Here is a 25143-nt window from a genome sequence, read left to right as displayed (position 1 = left end):
CTCTGGTGGGCATGGCTCATCTCACCTGCACCAGTGGAACACCTCCACACCAGCCTTCTTTCCACTGGGCATCTGTGGGTGAATGGCATAGGCTCTCCAGCCAACGCCACAGAAGGGTTAGCCCTGGGGGCCAGTTTGGGGCTCAGGCAGGTTAATCGTGTGAATGGGGGGGCAAGTTTAGGGCTCAGAGGAGTTGAGCCTGGAGGTTGGGGGACAGGTCTGTAAGATGGTGGGGGTAAAGCTTGGAGATGGGAAGCAAATTTGGGGGCTAAGGCAGTTAAGACTTGGGAATGGGGCTCTGCAAAATTCTTTCGAGTTTAAAAGGGTTCGATAGTCAAATTGGGAAACAATGGTGTAAATACTACTATAAAACCATCCTAAAGTTTTGCCATCCTTTAAACCAGCCTCACTTCACTGAAGTCAGTGGGATCATACCGGCTCAGCTAAAGGCAGAATATGGTCCAAAAGACAGCCTCAATTCATCATAACTGTAACTATGCATCTTTTTTGAGAAGCCAGTCAGTGCTGTAAATGCATTGGAATGGTTCTGTTGCATCAAATAACTGATTCCTCTAGCTTAAATGAATGAGCCGGGTAGAACCTGGGAATGGGGTTCCACAAAATTCTTTCAGTTTAAGAAGGTTACAGGGTGAAATAAATTGGAAAGACACTGAATTAGACATTATATTCATATCCATTGTCGTGTGTTTGGGTTTGGTTACTGTCTCCCTAAATATTATTTACTTATTGGCTTTGTTACTTAATTTTCAAGGTTTTTTTTTTTTCTTAAAGGTCATAACACGGATCTAAGAAACAAGTACCCAAGAGATCTGCATTATGTTTTCACTCTATCAAACTTTCCGGTTTTATTGTTTCACATTTGTTCCTTTTAAAAAAAACAAAAAACAATGGTATAAAAATACTAAACAGGACATGGCTTATTTAATGAAAAGTAGATACATTGCATCTTCATGCTATTCTTTTTGAAATTATATTACAGTTCAGTACTACTTTTCTTGTTAGTCTGAAATACACACAGGATAATTCTTAACCTCCTCAACCCTCTCCCCACACAGACCTAAAACTTCTGTGTTGGATAATGTGAAAGGCTAAACTAGTTCTGCATCAACAGTAATTCCATTCTCTTGATATAATTTTGTCATCTTTTATCAGGAATTTCTGTTTCTAAACCTGAAAAGTTGTTCTGGGACAGACAGCTGTTATAAGTACCTACGACACTGGGAGAGAAAAATATTTCAGGGCATAGAAAACTATAAATTGGTTAGCATGGGAGTCAGCAAGCAACCAGAAAGGTCAGTGCTTAAGAATTTGTTAAAGATAAGCCAGTACATTTATTACATGCATACTGTGTCAAAAACAGGTGTACTCCTTCGTCGACACAAGCACTAGCTCTTGGAGTCCTTGAGGGACCATGGAAATGTGATCCGTTTTGTGCTATTTTCCTGGAAGCCCTTTAAGAAAAAGAGCGCTTCTTCCTTCTCCACTACGATATCCGAAAAGAAGAAGAATAATGCAAAGTACAATAAGAAATGCTTATTAAACCCTGGATGTTGAGTTCTTGGGGTTGATAAGCCTCCTGGTTTGTTGGCATGCATGTGATGCATGTGATGGATGAACACAGCTTTCTATTCTATTTGAATGGCTAGAAATCCTCCTTATGGATATATTTACAGCTTTAAAAGCATAGTTATTTTCAGGCTAAACAGACAGCTAGCAGAAGAACGCAAGCCAAGCACTCATTACTCAGACACACTATTACGTGAAGTAAGCCTGGTTTTTTGGTACGACACAGGAGTAGCCATATAGCTATTACAGGAATTACAAAGATGGCACTTCAAGGCAGTACAACAAGGTCACAACATTCGAGAAGGTATGGTGTTGAGAACCCTCGCAACTCTTGAATTTTGCAAATATTCACCTAGGGCCCCGGCGAAGCAGAGGCAGCAGCCACTCCCCACCCCAGAGCAGTGGCAGACGCTCCCTGCCCCAGAGAAGCAGCAGATGCCAGCTCTCCCTGCCCAAGCCCCAGGGAAGCGGCAGCTGTGGGCGCTGCCTGCCTGGAGCCCCAGGGAAGCAGCAGCCACTCATGAATAATTGAATTCATAAATGAAGTCACAAATGTTGTAACCTTGCTGTACTCTACTTACTATCTTTTAATTCAGTCATAACCACAAATAGTTTGAAGAGATTCCCCACTCCCACCCCTCAAAGTTCTGGTCCTAACAGAAGATTCAGCACACAGGCTATCTGCATTTGAAAATAGGTTACAATGAAAGCTCTTATGCAACTTTAATGAAAGCTTGTGCTAGTACAAAGGCTATGATGAATATGTTTTATTTTTAAAACTCTTGATACATACAAGTTTAGATGATTTATCATGTCAAAAAGGTAACTAGAGAGCCTTTGTTTAGTAAAATGAAAGCGTACTAAATAAATTAAAATGGGGTACAAATACTGACCACTGAAGTGCTATAAAATCTATCGATTAAAAGCCCTTATTTCTTATTAGGTAAAACAGACTCTCAATTCCTCCTTCAACAGTCTCAAACTTACAGTGCTAGAGCTGATTAATTTTCACTCCAGCCTTTTATTGGTAAGGTTACAAAGGCAACAATGCCATAAAGACTATTGCAGTGTTTCTCTACTAGGGGTACATGTACCCTTGAGGGGTATACTGACTTCTTCTGGGGGTCCATAAGCTCATCTAGATATTTGCCTAGTTTTACAATAGGCTATATAAAAAACACCAGTAAAGTCAGTACAATATAAAAGTTCATTTGGACAGCGACCTATTTCTACTGTTTCATATGCCTTACACGGAAATGTAAGTTCAATATTTCTATTCCAATTCATTTATTTGATAAGAAGATGGTGGAAAGTCAGCAAGTTTTCAGTAGTCGTCTTGTGATATGTTTGCATGATTTTGTAAGTAAGTAGTTTTTAACTGAAGTGTAACTTGATGGTGTACAAAACAAGTCTGACTTCTGAGAAGGGTATAGTAATCTGGAACAGTTGAATGGCATGACTTTCAAGACCTCAGATTATTTAAGGACCATGTTTCTCAACCAGTGACATGAGTACCCTTGAGATTACAAGAGAGAATTCTGGAGGTACTTAATTTTTTTCTAACGGGATACTTTATTTAAAAAAAAAAAAAAAGGTTGAGATGCACTGGTGTATTAGAGAACAACAAGAAGTCTTGTGGCACCTTATAGACTAACAGATGTTTTGGAGCATAAGCTTTCATGGTCAAAGACCCGCTTGATGAAGCAGGTCTTTGCCCACAAAAGCTTATGCTCCAAAATATCTGTTCGTCTATAAGGTGTCACAAGACTTCTTGTTGTTCTTGAAGCTACAGGCTAACACAGCTACCTCTCTGATACTCGTATTAGATATTCACTCCCCCTTTCACAATAGCTAAAATAATTGTGCTTAAACTATGTCCTCAAATAGAAAAGTTATGGATTTTCCCAAAAGATACCAATGAAGGGTCTATGGGTTTTGTTGCCTTCTTGTCGATTTCCACATGTGCTGATTCTGTCCAAACCTTGAAGAAAAGCATTTCCAATCTATACACTAGCACTTGCAAAGATGTAAGTCAGCGCTGTCCATCCCATGGCTGTGAGGCTGTAGACCTACAGACCTGGTGTCTTATAAAGAGAATTTACACTTGATTAGGAATTAGAAATGTCTTACTGGAACCAGGACCTAAATTGTCCATACCAGCTCCATTGCTATGGAAGGGAGAAAGGAGCACCACCACTCCAATAGTCTTCCCAGCAGTTCTAGATCATTCCAGTTCTAGTTCATTCATTCCACTACCCCTACTCAACAACTCCCCAGTGATCATCTGCTACATGAAAGGGAAGGGCAGCAAATAATTCTGAATGTTCTGCACCTGCTTCCTTGGCAGATCCTAACAGCCCCAGAGAGAACAGCATAGGGATTGAACTAGTTTTGTCTGAGCCTAACTCAGTGCCTAGCAAAGAATGACACATGGCACTTCTCCCCCCTCACCTCTCACCCCCAGACACCCAAGGAAGCTCAGGAGAGCAGGATAAAGTTGAGGCTCCAACATTCATTTACAGGTCTCCAATCCTCTTTCTAATCCCATGGGCATAGGCTGGTAATTACCACAGAAAGACTATACGCCAGATGAGGATAATTGGAATGCCATGTGCTCCAGAAAAGCATTCAGCCTCTGGACTTGGGAGGTTAAAGTGCTCTCCTACTGTTTTGTGTACATTATTGTTCTTGATGTCTGATTTGTGTTCATTTATTTTTTTGCTTAGAGACAGTCCAGTTTGTCCAAAGTACATGGCAGGAAGCACTGATGGTACACAGTGGCATACATCACATTAGTAGGTGTGTAGGTGAACAAGCCTTTGACGATATGGTCAATACGATTAGGTCCTATGACGCTGACACTAGGGTAGATACGTGAACAGAGTTGACAGTGAGGTTTGTTACAGGAATTGGTTCCTGGATTAGGGTTTGTGTTGTGTGAGGTGTACTTGGTGGTGAGCATTTGTTTAAGGTTGGGGTGCTTCCCGTACGCAAGGAATGGCCTGCTTCCCAAGGTCTGAAAGAGGGAGGGGTCAGCTGCAGATCCTTGATGTGTTGAAGAGATAAACCAGTAGGAGAGCAGTTTAATTTCCGTGTACAGACAATTGCATACATGAAAGTTGCCACACTTGAGCAAACTGCAGAAACAGATCGCAATGTGAAACTGCTGAGCTGGAATTCATATACAAACTTGGCTCCATCAATATGGGTCTGAATAGAGACTGGGAATGACTAGCTAATTACTCTAAGTTATTCTCCCCTTTAGGTACTCTTCCCTTTCCAAGTGGGGCATGTCCATCCTGACTGCATTAGCCTTGTTAGCACTGACGTATCACTCCAGTTTCTGTACATATTCATGAATCCCTGTCAAATGAAGCTTTCACTTCATGCATCGGATTTGAGCAGGTGCAGCTATGCTATCTCTACATCTTCTGGAGACTTGCTATTGGTTTTTTGCCCCTTTATTCCCCGAAATGGTGCAAAGTGAGTGAAAAAGAACCATGAACCAGCCCCAAAATCCTGGTTGAGGCTCTTCACCGAAACTCATTCTGCCTTCAGTTTGCCCATTGGTCTGTACTCATGCCCTTATCTCCTGACCTCTCTCCTCTCACCTTCTTCTCGAGCTCCAGATTGTTCATCTTTTTACCATTTCTCTGCACTGGTGTGAGAGCTGAGGAAGACAGCTAAATGTTGGGTGAAAAGGCAGCTCTGACATCTTGAGAATTCCTAATCCAGTGTTGATACAGAGAGGAAGTAGTTCTGTTGTCTTGGCCTAGTACGGTACTTACCACCTTGCATTCCACCCATCCCTACCTACACATTGCCAAACTGAGCAATCAAAAGATGTTCTTAGGTGAGAAGACTGCAGATATTACCCATTCACAAAAATGGGATATTGACAGCTCTATGACTCAAGACATCTGTCTCATAGAACAGAGTAGTGTGCAGCACATGACCCTGTGCGCATGTGCATGCACGTGCACATACACACACACTTACACACACACTTTGGGCAAAAAGCAAGAGCATCCTGAAGTTTATTTCAGGAGCAGGAAGAAGGCAGAAAAGAATCACGTCTCAGACAGACATATCTGCAACAGAATTTTAGCATCCTGCTACTTTACAAACTGGGGATGGGACTACAGGTTGAAACTCCTAAATCTGAACCTTCCCTTATCTGGGAAAAGTCAGGCCCCGAGCATGCCAGACAAGGCACGTGGAACCTGTAGAGAGATTCATGTCTTCACATAACTACCTCTTCATTGGTGGTTCTGGGGGCAAGGACAAGTTTCCTATGTGTTAGTCACATCTTTCCTTTACCCCTTTTGAAAGCAGCCAGTTGTTTCTCCCATGCCTGCTCCTCCAGCATGACCAGAGCTCCCTCTAAGCTGCGCAGCTACCTAACAAACCCCAAGCAGGGGCTCCGGGCTGCCACGCATGCAGCTTCCTGCTGCGGCTACACGAACGCATCGTTCACTGCAGGGGCCGCAGAAGCATGCCTGTTCCCTGGCCACGGCAACTCCCTCTTGGGGCTGCAGGAGAGGCATGCTCCTCCAGCTGCATCAGGGAGCTGCTATGGCCAGGGTAGAGATGCATTCCTCTGGCCCCAGCAGCAGGGCCAGATTAACGGAGGGGCTTGGGAGGCCCTGGGCTGCAGCCTGTAAATCAGATGGAACACTGAATGTGACCCATTCATTAGGATCAGAATTCTCTTACAAAACCCAAATCCATATCCTGTGTATGTGTATTTCATTTGGTGGGGGATAAATACTAATCCAGTTTTTGGATTGAGGAAGGCAAGAAACCTCTGTAAAAGGAAGGAGAATAAGAACTTTTTCCTGTAAAAACCAACCATTTCAGCAAAAGGAAAAATCTCTTCACCCAGATTAGATCCTACCCAGGAAACAGTCGAGATCTAGCCACATCAGGGACAGTACTGGCAGCAAAAACACCCTGTTTAATAAGAAAGAGGAGCATTTCAAAACAAAAGGTAGCCACTGAGCCATAAGCAGGAAGCCGGCTGCGTGTAACCCTCTGAAAAGAAGAATGTCTCAGCACAAATCTCACAGGACTGCTGCACTGCATGTGCAAGCCTGGCTGAAAAGCAGACCCAAGTCTAACCACTTTATAGGAACAGCAGCTTCCAATTACGTTTTAAAAGCTTAGGAAGAGTTTATATGTGTGGCGTTCCTGTTTTTGCATTGGTGCTCTGCTAACAAAACAATCATTCTGTCTGGTCAAAATGTCTCACTTGTGTACTTTTTTTAAGTAACATTACTCAGCTTCGCATCAAATCAGCTCTTATTTCTAATACAGTATTAGAAACCTTACACTGTTGATATGGACCCTCTCGTGCTTTGCACTGCACACATGAAAATTAAAGGACCAGGCCCCAAAGAGTTCACATTCCACCATATGGACAGACTTGCATCAGCTGAGATGAACAAATTTAGCACTGTAAATTTTTTTAGTAGTGACAAGGTCAATTAGAATAAGTGTAATCTTCGCAGTACACCAAAAGTTAAACATACTACCAAAGAGTACAGCAAATAAGTGTACTTGAATTGCCACCAACACTTCATCTGGATCTTTGTGTTAAATCTCTCATAACAAAGCATTGCTTGCTGTAAATACTCAGCAAGACAGAGGCAGTTTTAAGTGCTTCCACACATTTTTAAGACCAGAGAATAAACATAAAGATATATTAAAAGTATTGTTTAATATAGTATTCTTGTTATATTTTAACATTTACAAGAAGATGACCTCACTTTCCATAGTGTTAAACTTAAATGATCCCTGATGTCTCAAACACTGATGTAGCTTCCCATTTCTGCCAAGAAATTGTTCAGTTATCTGGGGATGTCACCAAAGCATATTTAATTACAAAAAAAAATTTAGTCCAAAAGAAAGCATTTCTTGGCTGTTGCTTAGGGACGCAGAAATGAACCTTACATGTTAAATTGTTTATGGCATTCCAAAATTTCAGTTAGTCTCTAAGTTGTTATATTTTGGTGTTCACAGTAGAGACCAAAAAAAAAGTTCTGCATGTGTATATTCATATTTAAAGGTTTATTTACTAAGCCCTAAAGATTTTGTAAAGTTCACGCAGTGTTTCTGCACATGAACCTGATTAAGAACAGATTTTTCTCTTATCATTTATTTACACATACTGTGAAGAAAATATTTCTAAAAACATTGTACCCATATGTATTTTATCTACAATTTACCAGAAATCTAGTTTTGTGATTCTCTTCCGCCACATAAAAGTTTTTATAAATGTTTGCTCTATATCCAAAATTCCTATATGTGAACCACTTGAAACAGTAATTACACACACATACACAAAATATTCCACAAAAAAGTTTATCCTTTTAGGGCATTTTTCACCCAAGATTACACAGCAAGTCAGAAAAGTAAACTAAGTAATTTGATTTCTATTCTCATGTTCATTCATAGCTTCTAAGGCCAAAAGGCAGTACTGTGATCATCTAACCTGACATCCTATGTAACACAGGCCACACAACTTCCCCAAACTGATCCCCAGAGCAAATTTTTAGACATACATCTAACTGAATTGGTTAGCACCCAATGTTATAACCACTAAACCATACTACACTCTATAGCATTAAAAAGTTATCTTTACAGCTGAATATGAACAAGTTTTCATATCTTAGAACAGAATATAAATAACGGTTGCAGGGTTTAACTGACTGGAAAGAACGTAAGCCATTGCAGCCACGTGGTTTTATCATAACCTCAGCTTTCTAAACATTTGGAGCAGTACTTAATTTGTAACGAAAGAGTTGCCACGGCTCCAGCAAATTTTTCACATTCAAATGGAGGTTTCAGAGCTATGAAGTGCCAACTGTAGAGGTGCTGGAGCTCAGCCCTAGCAAGTTTTGCTTAGATTTGGTGTTAGAAAGGACCACTCATATTGTTTTCCTGGAAGTTTGAAAAGCTCAACGGTCTGGATGGGGGGATGAGCAGCAAAAAAGGACATATGTACTCCCTCAGAATAATATTTTTGTAAAACCATTAAGTGTTATTTTGTATTAGAAGGCAAATATACTTTAAACACTGTAGATATGAAATAGCTTTTGGCACCTATTTTGCCAACATTTTTGCAGAGTCCCAATATATACTCTATCAAGTATTTCAATTTCCTTAGAGTACAGGTCAGAAGTGGCAGCTTCAGAATGCACCTCAGTCAACTAAAGTTTTCCATAGTACAGTAAGCCCCCAATAAGCACAATTTTGATTTGCACTTAATTCATGTTAATGTGAGTCAAGTGCAAATTGAAAGGAGTGGCTCCCAGCTCCAGCCTCTGGCTGCCCCAGCTGAAGAAAGCTGAGGAGAAGCCACTGTGCCACAGTTGTCTGCCTGCCTGGCAGCCACTGTGCCACTGCTTCACCTCAGCTTCCCTCAGCTCCTGCAAGCCCAGGGGAGCCAGGAGCCAGGCTACCGCCTGGTTCCCAGCCTCACCACTCCCCTGACTTGTGCGAAATTTGAGTTATGCAAAGGCATGCAGGAGTGCAACTCTCGCACAACTCAGGGGTCTACTGTATTAAAATGCTTCCATGCATCACTGACATTGACCCAATACCATGTACTTGGAAATGAATAATTATTTTCTTCTTATTTCTTAAAATACTTGGCCTTAGCTTGCCAAACCTTTTATGTTTAACTGCCATGTTGTATACGCACTAAACAGAATAGAACCTGCAAACCGAACCTCTCTAGTTCAGCATCCTAGGACCTGTGCTGAATGAGAGAATTTGCTGGACCACCAGAGGTCAACATTATCTAGCAGCATTACCATCAATTCTACTGCTCACTGGGCTCTTAGAACACATTTGGGGATAGATTACAGCTAAACAACAGCACAGAACGCTAAGATCCAGGACTGGTGGCCGAAAACAAGTTTACAGGACATGGGAAAGTTGGCCACACTCGTAAGTGGGCATGCAACTTACTAAAATCATGCAGGATTACAGATATTGCCAGATGAAAGACAGCAACAGACTACAGAGGTTCAACCTGTAGTAAAAACCAGATATAATCAAAGCCTCTCATTCACATATCATTGGAGGGGTGTGCGTGTCACAGATTAGATTATGCCATTAAGTATGGCTGGCTACAGACAATAAAATCCCTGATTAATGCAGGGAAATATTGAGCCATATAGAAGCAACACAACTAAATTATAAAGAATGTGACTATAAATCTTCTAAAATAAACTAAAGATTTATGTCTCAACATTAGCTTTGGAGTAATAATCAAAAATGACAAAGATGACATCTTTGAAAGAGAGTTTCATTATTTGTGAAGATTTTACTGGACTCTTACAGTCCCTCTAAGCAGTTTATTTTAAACCAACAAAGGAGATTCAGAACTAGTCCTATTTACTGATTTCTTTTTGCGTTCGGTAGCTTTACATAATTAATTAATCAATTGCAGTTTAATTCAGGCCACATATCTGATGGACTTCTAAATTCCATAGGTACTAGAATCACCTTTAATCTCAGAAGAAATGTTTAAACAACACTCATTCTAGTATAATTGAAAACCTCCTTGCAAAAAGTTTAAAATCACTTCAACAAAAAAATTCAACCAGTTGAATCCAGACCTAATCCAAACTAAATACAGTGCCCTGATTACCTGCTTCACCAAGCCACCACCAGAGACAACCTGCAATCTAAATGAGTCTAAAAGGGTACTTTTTTTTTTTCCTTTTCCCAGTCACCTTGTTGCCATGAAGAATAGATATTAAGTGGCAAGTTGAATAATTGTATAGATCAATTTTTTTACATAGAGAAATTAAGGGATGGTAAAGGAATGGACTGTTTTGAGAACATATACACTCTAATTCATACTTATGTTTTAAAAATAGAAAATAACTTAACCCAGCAGTTTCACTATCTTTTTTTTTTAAAAACCACAGTTATTCTGAAGAAGCTCCATTCAATTTTTGCACTTAGTATAAGAAACACACATTGTAATGGAGAAAACAATGTAATGAAGGAAAAAAAACACATTAAACCAAAGGCATAATTCAACAGATACTCACTAACTTCTTGGCTAATTTTTGAACCGTAGACAAATCTACTTTTGATGAAAACCGTTGTAAAAAATGAACAGAACATTCAAGAGCTACACATTGTAATCTGATGAATGACCTTTAAAGTGTACTGCATACTATAAACACAATTCTTAAATACATTTATCAGATCCTCTTAATGAAAAGTGAAATGAAACTTCATGAAGAATACGTCTGACCTGTATAGAAGCTGATCAAATGGAAAAATGGAAGGCTCCTGGTTAGCTTACATCTACATATACTCCCAGCAGGCAAAATTACAAGAAAGGAATTGAAGTTTGGTAGCTTCTTAAATGAACAAAGACTTTTCTCAAATACCTGAGAACCTTGCACGCAAACCTAGTATCCACAGACGAATGGTTATTTTTCAAAAGCAAGATCTTTAATCATTTTTCAGAAATCACAAACAGTTAAATTGTTATTACAGCAGCATCTAGCTATCAAGCCCACACTGTGCCAGGCACAATACAGATACCTCAGAGAAGAAACCTCACCAGAAGAGCTTGCTTTCTGAACAGACAAAGGATGGGACACCACAGTACTTACTCCAGATCACATCATCACAATGTCTGACTCTGAGGTGTTTCCTCTACTCAGTATCCCATATTCCCAAATTTCACTATAAGTTGATAAAAACTTACTTTCAAAAGCTAACAAGCTGGTCTATGAAACGACAAAAAAAATAAAAAATTAACACTCATGTTTAAAATATCTAGTGAACTGTTTACATTTTACCAGAATTTTTAAAGGTAGGAGAAAAAGCTTTCAGTAAGACCTTCACAGATGTTTCAATTTGCTCTGGGAATAGGCACCAACTCCTATTCTGTACACTGTAACATGACAACCTTGTAGTATCAGTTCAGTCTTTGAAGTGACATTTTTAATCCACATTAGTCTTTCTGCAAACAAGTTAATCTAGTATACCTGACCTAACTTGAGCTACTGATCTTAGTGAAAATCCAAATGAGAAAATACAATGGGTAGTCATCCCAAATCAATGCTGAACATTGTGACACTGCACAGGCTTTACATGCATGATTTTTTGTTCCTTAAATCTAACACTAAAGAACAGAGAGCCTCACTTCAGTCCCTGGAAAAACTGCGCATCAGTAGTGGCAGGTGATAGAGCAGGAAGCAACAGTCTCAAATTGCAAGGAAGGAGAACTATGTTCAACATTAGGAAAAACTACTTCACTAGGAAGGCAGTGAAGCACTGAAATGGGTTGCCTAGAGAGACAGTGATGGCTCCATCCATAGAGATGTTTAAGATGGGGCTTGACAAAGCCCTGGCTGGGATGATTTACTTGGTATTGGTCATATTTTGAGCAAGGAATTGGACTAGATGACTTCCTGGGTCTCTTCCAACCCTAATCTTCTATGATTCCATGATTTTTGTCCTGTGAAAACTGTAAATGTGTACCTCCCCTTTCAATTCATTCAGCCATATAATCTCAGTCTAGTAATTTTGTACTCAGCAGATGTTCATAACTCTATGGTTTACATACAGGAGGTGGGAGCTTTTGCTAGGAAGATAGAACTCAGAGAAGCCACCTTTTAATTTTACTCAGTCACATGTGGTTCTTGATACTAAATTAACTATTAATAAGCATTTAGACAGCATATTAATTAAAACTCCCACATGTAGAAATAAAAACTATTTTAATAAATTATTTTTGCTTGATCATTTAGAGTTACAGAGCATCCCATCACTATTTTCTAGCAACAAGCATTTGAAGTGGACATTTTACTATTGTTACGTAGAACTTCACAGTTAATTCTGTTACACAAAGATCTGAAAATAATAAACAAGTATGTTTCATTGCTAAACAGCAGAGTGGCACATAGCCAAACAGCCTGAAATAAGTACTCAAAACAAGGCATATTTTCCAATGGAGATACAGATTATAATATAACCAAAAGGAATGTGCAAGCAAGCAATACTTAACTCAGGAGCTCATGCCAAACCATGATAGCCTGTTGTACTACTTAAAAAATACAAACTTTAGAAAGCGATATTCTTACAATTGTTAACAAAGCAATGCAAGGGCATTTTCAACTACAAGTCATCAATAATCATTCCATGTATTTTTATAGAAAGGTCTAGTCAGCACATTTGGAATTTGAAAGCTAGAAAATTATCTAAAACCTTTTTGGCTATGCATATGTTAATGCCAACGTAAATACTATTAGAAAGGTTCTACTTACCACACTACTATATCTTTATGCAGAATACTTTATATAGATTGGCAAGTTTAAACCAGAGCAGGCAGAGGTTTTTTTAAATAAACTTAAGCCTCTAGAAAGAGAGAGATGGTATCTTGACTTTATTCTTCCTAATGTGAAAGCATGAGGCTCTTACTAGCAAACACTCATCAGTAAACTAGAGAAATGTGACCTAGATGAGGCAGCCACCAGGTGGGTGCCTAACTGGTTCGATAACAATTCACAGAAACTACTTATTAATGGTTCACAATCAGGCTGGAAGGGAATACTAAGTGGAGGGTCCACGGTGAGTGGAGGGTCCGTTTTGGGGCCAGTTCTGTTCAATATCTTCATAAACAATTTAGATCATAGCATAGAGAATATGTTTATCAAGACTGTAGCTGATACCAAGTAGGGAAGGGTTGGAGGAGAGGGTCAGAATTCAAAAAAGATATGGACAAACGGGGGTCAAACAGGATGAAGTTCAATAAGGACAAATGCAAAATACCGCAGTTGGGGAGAAACAACTTGTTTCACACATACAAAAAGAAAGTGTAGAAAGGGATTTAGGAGTCATAGTGGACCGTGAGTATGAGTCAACAGTGTGGCTGCTGAGAAAAAAAGCAAATACAACTCTGGGATGCATTAACAGGAGTGTTGTGAGCAAGACATGAGAAATAATCCTTCCACTCTACTCTGCACTGTTTAGGCCTCAACAGGAGTATTGTGTCCAGTTTTGGGCCCAACATTTTAGAAAAGAAGTGGAGAAATTGGAAGGGGTCCAGAGAAAAGCAAATAAAAAGGTGTAGAAAATATGACTTATGAATAAGGATGAAAGAACTGGGTTTGTTTAGTTTGGAAAAGAGAAGACAGAGGGGACAGGACAGCAGCTTTCAAGTACCTAAAAGGGTGTTTCCAGGAGGATGGAGAAAAATTATTCTCCTTAGCCTCTGAAAATAGGACAAGCAGCAATGGGCTTAACTTGTAGCAAGGAAAGTTTAGATTGGACATTAGGAAACATTTCCTGTCAGGATAGTTAAGCACTGGAATAAATTGCCAAGGGTGGTTGCAGACTCTCCATCATTGGAGATATTTAAGAACAGGTTGGACAAATATCAAAGAGGGAAGATACAGATCAGGTTCAGCAACCAAGATAGCAAGAAGAGCCATTTTTTTTCAAACTGGTAAAAAACAATTCAAGAACCGTAATGCATGTGAATATGAGACAGTCCTTAATAAATTATGTCAAACCATACTTTGTGACCTCTATTTGAAGAGCAGCACACAAACAATGCTTTGTAATGAGATACGTTTAACCCAGGATGTTCAAACATTTTACATATTCTGTTTCCTCATACTTAACATGTGTTTGTACCACTATCTTCCTGACTTTCACTCTCAAAACCACTTTAATTATGCCAATTGTACTTTACGTTTAATTTCAGTTTTCCTTCTGAAAATGCACATTGCCCTGCACAGCAGAAATGCTGCAGGCTTCCTTTTCAAAATCAAGATTTCATTAGCAACACAATCAAAACAGATGATACCATATCGTATCCCACAATGCACTGCATATTATCAGGAAGTTATCCAAAGTTTCGAGATCACATATTGTTTGCTATTTAGATATGAGCTGGGCTCATTATTAGGCTTTTAGATATTCACCATATATTGAAAATAACCAGGAGAATTTTTTTAAATAAAAACACTTTGCAATTATAGCGTCAGGAGCCACAAAGAAGTCCCTGACGTCTGCTGGGAGACCAATACAGCGGTACATGAGCAATCCAGGAAGTTGAAAGTGGAAACTTGGACAGATGTCTAGGGAGGAATATAAATGTATAGCTTGAGAGTGCAGGGCAGTTATCAGGAAGGCAAAAAAAACAGCTGGAATTGCAACTTGTGAGGAATGTGAAGGAAAACAAGAAAAGTTTCTACAGGCATGTTAACTAGAAGAAGGTGATCAGAGAGCACGTAAGGCCCTTACTGGATGAGGGAGTGACAGTGACAGATGATGTAGGGAAAGCTGAAGTACTTAATGCTTTCTTTGCCTGTCTTCACGGACAAGGACAGCTCCCAGACTCATGAGACAAGTGATGCACTGTGGGATGAGGTTGGACAGCCTTTGCTGGGGAAAGAACAGGTTATGAGCTATCTAAAAAAGCTAAACGTACATAAATCCATGGGCCTGGACCTAATTCATCCAAGGGTTCCGAGGGAGTTGGCATATGTCATTGACGAGCCCTTGGCTATTATCTTAGAAAAGTCATGAAGATCCCAAGAGATCCCAGATGATTGGAAAAAGGCAAATGTAGTGCCCATCTTTAAAAAAGAGAAGAAGGATGATCCAGGGAACTATAGGCCTATCAGTCTTACATCAGTCCCTGGAAAAATCATAGAGGGGCTCCTCAAGGAAGTCATTTTGAGGCACTTCAAGGAGGGGAAAGTGATCAGGAATAGTCACAGCCGACGCTGCAAATGAGGATGCCAAACGGAACTACGAAGGGCGCAATCCATAGTCTACATAGACTGAAGGATGCTACTACTACTGCTACTGATATGGTCTCCCACAATATTCTTGTCAGCAAGTTAAAGGAATATGGATTGGATAAATGGACGGTAAGATGTATACAAAGTTGGCTAGAAGGTCGGGTAGTGATCAACAGCTCGATGTCGGTATGGTGGTCAGTTTCTAGTGGAGTGCCCCAAAGTTCAGTTCTGGGCCAGTTCTGTTCAACATATTTATCAATGACCTGGATGAGGGGTTGAATTGCACCCTCAGCAAGTTTGCGGATGACACTAAGCTAAGGGGAGAGGTAGATAAGCTGGAGGGTAGGGATAGGGTCCAGAGTGACTTAGACAAATTGGAAGACTGGGCCACAAGAAATCTGACGAGGTTCAATAAGGACAAGTGCAGAGACCTGCACTTGGGCCAGAAGAATCCCATGCATTGTTACAGGCTGGGGTCCAACTGGCTTAGTAGTAGTTCTGCAGTAGAGGACCTGGGAGTTGTAGTGGACAAGAAGCTGGATGAGTCAACAGTGTGCCACTGTAGCCAAGAAGGCTAATGGCATATTAGGTTGCATCAAGAGGAGTGTTGCCAGTAGATCCAGAGATGTGATTATTCCTCTTTATTCAACTTTGGTGAGGCTGCATCTGGAGTACTGTGTCCAGTTTTGGGCCCCCAATTATAGCAAGGATGTGGACACACTGGAGAGGGTCCAGCGGAGGACAACCAAATTAATTAAGGGGCTGGAGCATATGACCTATGAAGAACGGTTGAGGGAATTGGGTCTGTTTACTCAGCAGAAGAGATGACTGAGGGGGGATTTGATAACAGCCTTCAACTTACTGAAGGGAGGTTGCAAAGAGGCTGGAGAGAGGCTGTTCACAGTGGTCACAGATGGCAGAACACGGAACAGTGGCCTCAAGTTGCAGTTGGGAAGGTCCAAGTTGAACATTAGGAAAAACTTTTTCACTAGGAGAGTGGTGCAGCATTGGAATGATCTACCTAGGGAAGTAATGGAGTCTCCATCCCTGGAGATGTTTAAGTCTTGTCTCAACAAAAACCTGGCTGGGCTGATCTGATGGGGTTTGGTCCTGCCTTGGGCAAGGGGTTGGACTTGATGGCTTCTTAGGTCTCTTCCAGCTCTACTGTTCTATGATTCTAAGAATCCTGTGAGGCTCTGGAGCTGCAGGTTAAAGACCCCTGATATAGCTGGTGCTTGGTTCGGCCATGAGGGCAGGGAACTTGACTTGGCCTCTTGAGATCCCTTCCAGGTCTAGTATTCTATGATTACAGGGAAGACAGAGCTCTGAATAGCTGCTAGGTCCACTTATACATTTTACCTTTCAAATATTAGAATGTTAAGTCAGTTGAATTCTACCTTCCCATGACTGAAATTACCAACATATTATACCATCCTTTATATCTAAAGATAGCAAACATATTCATTTAAACAACCTATTCTAGTTAGCGCTCATTATTATACATTTTTCTTAAGATTCTCATTGGCTTATGTGGTAAGTTTCTCTCTTTGCCAGTCACTGAATCATGTGCGCCCCTTAGGATAAAACAATTCATTTCAAATACTAAAAAGTAAGCTTAATCAATCTTGTTGCACAATTTAAACCCAACTTTTACAATACACATTCTGAGACACTATAAAATTTGCCAACTCAACAACAAACAAAATCATGCACCCACTCTGAGGCTATGTCTACACAGAGCTCTGACCAGTGCCACTGGTGGCAGAACTATGTAAAGTGAGTGTCTTGGGATTGCAAATGGCATGCTATTTGCACACTCCTGCAGCTCATTACCATAGCTATGCAAGAGTTCAGTGATGGCAGAACTGGGTGCTGGCACTGCAGAAGCCATGTGGACATGCCTCTGTCAGCTAACCCCCTGCCCCCGCACCAGTCCCTCATGCCTCAAATGTTAGAGCACTCTCAGAAATTAGGCATTCTGTCACTTGTTGTGTGCTTACTGCTACCACAAAATACAGTGCCAGAATCAGTCTTGTGAATAAATATGACCCCAACACAACTGACTGAAAAAGGTTAAATGATGAGAGTACAATTTTTTTTAAAATCAGACTGGTTGTGTTATTAAGGTTTGAAAGTTTAGAAATAAATTCCAGCTCCCCCCATGCCTACCACCACACTGGCATCACCTTTCTCCCACTCAAAAGCCGACCTTAGAGAAAATGGTGCCCTGGCCCCTGCTGCCTCTTGCACATGTGCACTGCCCTTGAAGCCACCACTAAAACATACACTCATCCCCACCCATTTGCCCTAGGTGGTTCTAACTGCTCCCTAGCCTCCTACCCATAAACCCAATCACCACTGGTCTCACTATCTTACTTCCCCCAGCCCACCATCTCTAGCCCCTTGCTCTGCTGCTCTCCTAGATGCTCATACAAGCCATATGACTCCTGGAGCCACCAGACTCCCAAAAGCCCAACAGGTTTTAATCATGCATATCTAAGGCTCAAAGACTATGGAGAGAATGCAATGGCACAACTGACTGGGCAAGTTACAGGAGTTTACAGATCTCAGGCCATTTCTCAGAAAGCCTTCATCCTACATAAACAGAGGAACATCTTACCCCTGCAGAAAGGGAGCAAGTGAGAAACATCAAGGGGTATGCAGTCAGGTTCACCAAAGCTGCATAGGGGCTCCCAACTGGAACAGTAGGGAATGCGGCAAGAATCAGGTGTTATGAGCAAACTGTGCTCGGGAGTAGGTGCTGTAAATTACATCAACACCACTTTCTACCAGAAACCCACTGACTGTTACACTTACCTACGTGCCTCCAACTTCCATCCAGCACCCACCACACGATCCATCGCTTATAGTCAAGCCCTTAGATATAATCTCATCTGCTCTGGTCCTACTGACAGAGGCCAAAAACTTCAAGACCTCTACCTAACCCTAACATCTACCTCTGCATCTGACAAAGCGGGTCTTTGCCCACCAAAGCTTGTGCTCCAAAATACTTTAGTCTATGAAGTGCCACGGGACTTCTTGTTCTTGAAGACCTCTACCAACATTCATAAAACTTAAATTACCCAGCAGGAGAGGGGGGAAAAAAAAAAAAAGATTGACAGGGCCAGACTAATACACAGAAACCAGATACTTCAAGATAGGCCCCAGAAGATCAATATCAGAACCCCACTTGTCATTATCTATAGCCCCCAGCACAAAACCCTGCAACGCATCATTAAAAACGTACAAATGATTACAGATCACGATGCTACACTCTGGAAGGCCCTAGGTGACAGGCCTGCCCTTTTCTACAGACAACCTCCTAACCTAAGAAAGATTCTCACCAGTAATCACAGGCTACTCCACAGTAATACTAATCCTGGAACTCTTCCTTGCAGCAAACCCCATTACCAATTTTGTCCACATATTTATTCTGGGGATACCATCACTGGACCTAACCACATTACTTACATGCTCAAGAGCTCTTTCTTGTGTACCTCGATCAATATTATATATGCTATTCTGTGCCAACAACGCCCCTCCACTATGTACATTGGACAAACCGGGCAAACACTTTGCCAAAGAGCCAATCTGGTGGCAGGAGAGGTGAAACTCTGTGGGGGATTGCGATGCAGCCTCTGGGAGGGAATGTGGGTGCCGGTTCTGGCCTGGGGCATGAGGTAGGATCCCAGGTGCAGGCTCTGCGAAGAAGTTTGGGGACAAGAAGGCAGAGGGGACAGGCTCTGAAAGGGAGTGTGGGGGAAGTGAATGGGGGTACCAATCTTGCCTGGGATCGCACCCTGCTCCCGCCCCCAGCAGTGGCTCCCAGGTGGATCTCCAGGCAAAAAAAAAAGATAGGAAAATACAACTATCTTCAGTAATTAAACAGGCATGAAAATCTTTTCCCTATCTAATTAATTAGGGCAACAAAGATAATTTGAGACTAGAAAAACATGCAAGTGACCAAATATAAAAATAAGGTCTTGTTTGACTTGTTGCTGCAGTATACCAGACACAATCAAGCATCAGAGTAAATTCTGAACAAAAATCTCCAGCAATTTATTTTCAGTAAAATAGGAATTCAAAATGCAAAATGGTATGTGATCATTAGAATCTAGTTTAGACTCAGCTTCATTAAGATCAACTGCTGGAAATATGAGAGATATTTCACTATTAAAGCAAACCAGTCAAAGAACTTCTCTAGTGTAAATACCAAGGTAACCCCAGTTTGTGAGCGTTCATTCAACACTGGCAGGGAGCCAGAGTATAGGTACCTAAGTAAGAGTATCTTGGAAAAAAAAAAAAAATTGTGCCCACTGGAAAAAAAGATAAGCAAAATAATTTAAAAAATGTGAGATATTGATATAGACATTTCATATTAATTCTGAATGAAATGTTATCAATACCTAAATACCTTCATCTTTTTGTAAAGTCTATATATTTGCCTTTTCAAAAATTAATCAAGATAGACCACAACCTCAGGGAATCAGCAGCACAGACAGGGCAAGTCAAGTTCGACATTATACTAATAGGACATGGGTACCAGCTCAAGAAACCTCAAATCCCTAAAAGCATATTCTACCTCAACACAATGTTCTACTGAAAGGAAGCCCAGAGGGACCAATGTCAAATTACTAGGGGATTCAGGGACCACAGATGCAGGATTCTGTCGAGACACCGCCTCTACAAATGACCTAGCCAAACAAAAAATACTTTTGAACCATTTCAAGAACAACAGGATTGACAACAATGAGAAATTTAGTATCTTTGGGATTGAAAATTAGTCCCAACAAGTACGACTGTGGCACAAAGAGAAGAACCCAAATATAAGGGAGTCTACTTTTTGTCTGAGTGTTTTCTTTGCTTGTTTCTTTTCCATTTGCGTTTTTTTTTTTTTTTTTTAAAGATGGTGGTGAATGGGATAGGAGAAAATAAGTCATTATTTTATCTACAGAATTACCCTGTTAGACTTCTCCAAAAATGTTAACTTTCAGTGCCTGAGTACTATGGTGACACAAATATATAAGGTATGGCTATATTATGTAATTGACATATGTATATGACATTCAAAAACAGTTGAGAGGCACGACAGAGAAGGCTTACCTTGTCTTTCATCATTTTAAAAACTGATGTCTAGCAAACTAAAGAGTAAGTCAACTAATGCAAAGGTGTAGTTGGGGGAGGTTGTGCTTTTTTATTTATTGAATTCATTAATTTTAAGGCTATCATGACTATAGATTTATTCATAGCTGCTTCCTCAGACTACATTTTGGATCTTTTTTGTAAGTTTAAGATTTTTCATTTTTGTGTCCAGCTCTCATGGTAAAAAGCACAAAAATGATTATGAAAAATAATTTCAAAATATTAATTTAATTGAACATCCAAGAAGATTTAGTTTACTGCAGCTACAATCAAATGTATGATGAAAGATTCCTTCAATTTTATGTTACTACTTTAAAAAAAAATGCAACACTAATTCCCTGTTTGTCTCCAGTTTCCTTTCTGTAGAAAAGAAAATCTGACATCCGGTACTCAACCTAAGCAGCTGTAATCCATTCCACATAGAATACATATGAAAGTGATGTAGAGTTTTACTAAATGCAGTTCATAATATGGGGTATCAAGCAATAACATTGGGTACAACAAGAAGGAAATTTGATCATGTGTGCTATTGAGTATGTTGCTATAAGTGTATTTCTAAGGTAGTAGAGTAATTCTGTTGCAAAGGTCATTACAAACACTTGTAAGTCAGTTCATACTTTTATTGGATGATCACCATCAATAGACATACACAAAACAAAAATTCAGTATCTTCTAGAAGCTTAAGAGATTGCTGGGTATCATTCCCAGCTCTGCCATTGATTGGTTATGGCATTTTAGCATAGTTACCAGTTGTGTTTAATTTGTTGTTTTTAATTTGTTTTTAATACCAGTTGTTTTTAATTAATAGCAGGGTCAATTGATTTTAGTCATGTTTGCAAATCACCCTGAGACACTTGGATAAAAGTATCCCATCTCACTGAGTGAGTACAAACCATTAATTTCCATTTAATCTTTTCTGAATTTTTCCTACACACTGAATTTTACCAGTCTCCCATCTCTGATGCAAAGAGACTAATTCACTATGCTTGTCTCTTTACTCCATTTCCTAACAAGTGTATTTTCCACTGCAATACCACCAATTTATTAGAAATTAATTCAATATAATGGAAGTCTAAGTCGTTACATGTACAATACATATTGTTACTCTGAATTCAATACGCTATTGTTTAATACACCACTGAATGGGGAATAAATTTAAACGAACTATGGCTTGTGCATGCTAGGCTGCAATGTACAATACACCATTTTTCTCTTAAGTTTGGCATATGTATGAACTACTAGATGGCACAGCTCAATAGGCATTCTGGATAAAGTTTATGAGGTCTGTTTTACCCTCCCACCTTTACCACCTCAGGGAGTAGAAAGACAGAGCCTGTGGGATGAGGTAATGGAATTTTATTTATTTATTTAACTGGTGATAGAAAAGTGAAGAAAATCTTTAGTTTTCCTACAGCACTTTTAACCTGTGCCTTTTCCCCACAAATACATCCTCTTTTCAGCATCTATGCAAAATTTAAAAAATGCAGTTTTAAAACCTCTTTGATAGGTACAAATTTAAAATTACTTCAGTTCCTTATGACAACATATATGCTTCTCTGCACTTTTTTACTCTATTACATACTGAGACTTCTCTTCAAGTAACAAAATATTTACTGATTAAAGATTAACCTACCCCCAGGAGAGAGAATCTCATTTGAAACAAATTCCAAACATTATACCACAGCTTTTGGGCAGACCATACAGTTTACCTAGTTACTTCATACAGCATCCTCTTTCCCCCTTTTCCGCACTACTTCAGACCACCACCACTGGTCTTAAAAATATAAGCATCAGTTCTGTAACTGTCATGAGTAGTAAAGCATTTTCAGGAAATTAACTGAACAATTTTAGGTGAAAGATTCTTTAAAAAATGGGGGGGGGAACCCCACACCTCCTGTGTTTAAGACTTGGTTTGCTATTGGCATAAAACTAGGCAAATAATCTTTTATCTAGAATATTTCCAAAAATATAGTGTGTTAACTATTAATTTATTTCTTCCTTTTCTTGTCCTCATTCTCTACCATATTTCATCTTTAATTATTTTAAACTACAAAATTCCAAAGGGGCTGATCAATTATAATCAGGTAATGTGAATTATAGAACCAGATTTTTTCTTCCATTTTGTTTTCCTGTTGTCAAACATTACATTTTCCAGCATTGCTTTAAGTTACTCACTCTGAAGTAATTCAGAAGGTAGTAAAAAGCACCATGTTTACAAAGTTAGAATAACCAATCTCAAGCATAAAAGCAAATATTTTCATTCATTAAACAATACATAAACAATGCAGCGTTATCAGTCTCTTCTTCGTGAATTGGAGAAAATGAAGCAGCAAGAGCTGAAAAGGAATGTCAGTATTTATATATCATACAATTATAGGTAGCCATAAAATTATATGGCTTGCATAGGCTATTCTAAATGCTTATCATGTTTCTTTTTCTTTTTTAAAAAAGAGCTCAGTTCTCATGTAAGTGCTGTTCTATATATTTAAGTAAAACGGCACTTTCTAAATGTTTCATAATAGCTGTCATTCAACTGAAATGTGCTTTATCCTCACTGAAACTTTAATAGTAACAGTTTGCTACTCAGAGCAGCAGAAATGTAGCACTTTAAAGACTAACAAAATGATTTATTCTGTGATGAGCTTTCACAGGACAGACCCACCTCATCAAATGAGCTTTGCAACTCAGTTCCATTCTCACCAGAACAGAGCAAATGCTATTAACAAGAGCTAAAGAAATTACACAGCTGTGAAGGAGACTCTTCCTTGTGTTACATCTACTTTTAAAGACAATATTTTCTATTTGTGTTTGCATTTTTTCCACAAAATTTGTTTACTTAACTTTCACAGTGACAATTCAAAACAAAGCAGAATAAAATACAAGAGGTTTCATCATAAGAAATAGTCAAATGTGTAAGAAACCCTAAGCCTAACACAAACTATCACTCGTATGTACCCAATAGATCACTGTTTTCAAAACTAAGATCTTTTCACTTAAACTAACTTCTACATTGCTTGCCTTAAGAGCATCACACTGTTTAAGTATTGTTTTACTAATATGGTATGGATAAAATAGTAAAAAATCTAGATCAAATAACAGTGTCATAATTTAAAGGACTTACTATATTCAGAAATCTCCACAAATGAGATTTTCTCCCCCTTTTTTTAACCCTTCCATGTTATGAACGCTCGCTTTGCTAAGTAGCGAAGCGCTGCCCTTTTTCTGGAAGGGAAAAAACAAATCTGAAACGTTTTCCCCGAACTCCAAGGGCGCTTCGGGGCTCGCTTTTAACGCGTTTCCAGTCTGCCAGGACACTCAAGGTTGCCCCCTAACCTTCCCCCGTGCTCACCGGACACCAGGCTTGATCTCAGCACCGCTAGCGCTAGCGGCGTTTACACCTCGGATGGTGGTGGCAGCACCGCACGGCTGGGAAGGGCTGGGGCCAGAGGCAGCCTGACAGCTCCAGGAGAAGGAAGCGAGGTCCTACGGGCGGAGGACAACTCGAGAGGAGCTATGCGCTCGCTCCCGCTCCCGCTCCCCCTCCCCCCGCCCGGGGCAGGCTCGCATCGCCCCCAGGAGGAGCGGGGCTTGCCCGCGCCGAGCAGCGCCTCCAGCCACATCTGGAACGGGCGGGTCTAGGGACCAGACTCCGGGGGAGCAGAGCCAGGCTCGTCCCAGCGTCCTCGCTGGGGACCGATCCGCACCGGGGGCCGCTTTGGGGAGACGCCGGCCAGCCCGGCAGGAAGAGCCGCGCTACACCCCGGCCAGACCCGGCGTCCCGCGGCCGGCCAGCGCTGCGCTGCGCTGCGCCCTCCCAGCGCCAGCCGCAGGCCCCGCCCGGGGCACCCCCTGGCGGGCTGGAGCAGCCGCCTGCGGCACGGCTGGGACGCGGCCCCGCGCCCCGCTCACCTTGCAGCATGGCCTCCAGCTTCTTCCTGTCCACCCGGAATCGCTCCTCGCCCCACTCGGGGCTGCGCGGGGCCCGCGGCCCGGCCGAGTCCTCCTCGGAGCCGGGCAGCGGCGAGTCGGCGCTGCGCTCGCTGTTGGAGCCCGGGTCGGAGAGCGGCGGTGGCGGCAGGTAGCCGCTCAGCGGGTCGCACTGCGCCGCCATGGCCGGCGCTCGCCTCGGCTCCGCGCCCCACTCGGCCGCTTCCCCGCCGCGGGACGCTATCTGCCCCCACAGCCGCGCCCCCGCCTCATCCCAGCCGCCGCCGCCGCCTGCCACCGTCCCGGCGCCGCGGCCCGCGCCCGCCTCTGCCTGCAACTCGCCGCCGAGTGCGCCAGACCCCAGGCCGGCCGCGGCTCTGCGGCGCCCCCACCCCGCCCGCAGCCCGCACAGCACCTCCGCCTCCATTGGGCTGCCCGCAGCCCGCCGGGAGGGGCCGGGGATATCCCCGGGCGGGGGAGGGGGCCGGGGATCCGGGGCTGGGAGACCCCCTCCACCCCCGCATGGGGCTGGCGGCGCGGAAAGAGTTCAGCTGGGCCGGGGGGGAAGCCACACCTGGGGCCGGGGCCACCCCGGGGGGAGCAGAAGTGGGAAGACCCACCCCCCATCATCCCAGGGCGGGGAACACGCTGCAATGGCAGCAGGGGATCTCCAGCTCCGGGGGAGACACACACAGGC

The 25143-nt window shown here is 41.5% G+C and overlaps 1 protein-coding gene across 2 annotated transcripts in view; it reads right to left on the bottom strand.

The window, feature by feature from the left end:
* BICC1 (BicC family RNA binding protein 1) overlaps window positions 1-24882 on the bottom strand; it is a 193283-nt gene extending 168401 nt beyond the window's left edge. The window contains exon 1 of one of the 2 annotated variants that reach the window (XM_075000141.1): window positions 24429-24882. In XM_075000141.1, the coding sequence (XP_074856242.1) occupies window positions 24429-24873 (445 nt within the window). In that variant the 5' untranslated portion in view covers window positions 24874-24882. Of the gene's footprint in view, window positions 1-23868; window positions 24379-24428 lie in introns of those variants that run through there. The other variant, XM_075000142.1, reaches the window with a different exon arrangement.
* Window positions 24883-25143: the final 261 nt, after the last annotated feature.

The sequence above is a fragment of the Carettochelys insculpta genome, chromosome 7 (genome assembly GCF_033958435.1).
Source record: "Carettochelys insculpta isolate YL-2023 chromosome 7, ASM3395843v1, whole genome shotgun sequence".
Lineage (NCBI taxonomy): Eukaryota > Metazoa > Chordata > Testudines > Carettochelyidae > Carettochelys > Carettochelys insculpta.
Note: the sequence above shows the minus strand (reverse complement) of the source record. Positions and strands in the feature narration are given on the sequence as shown.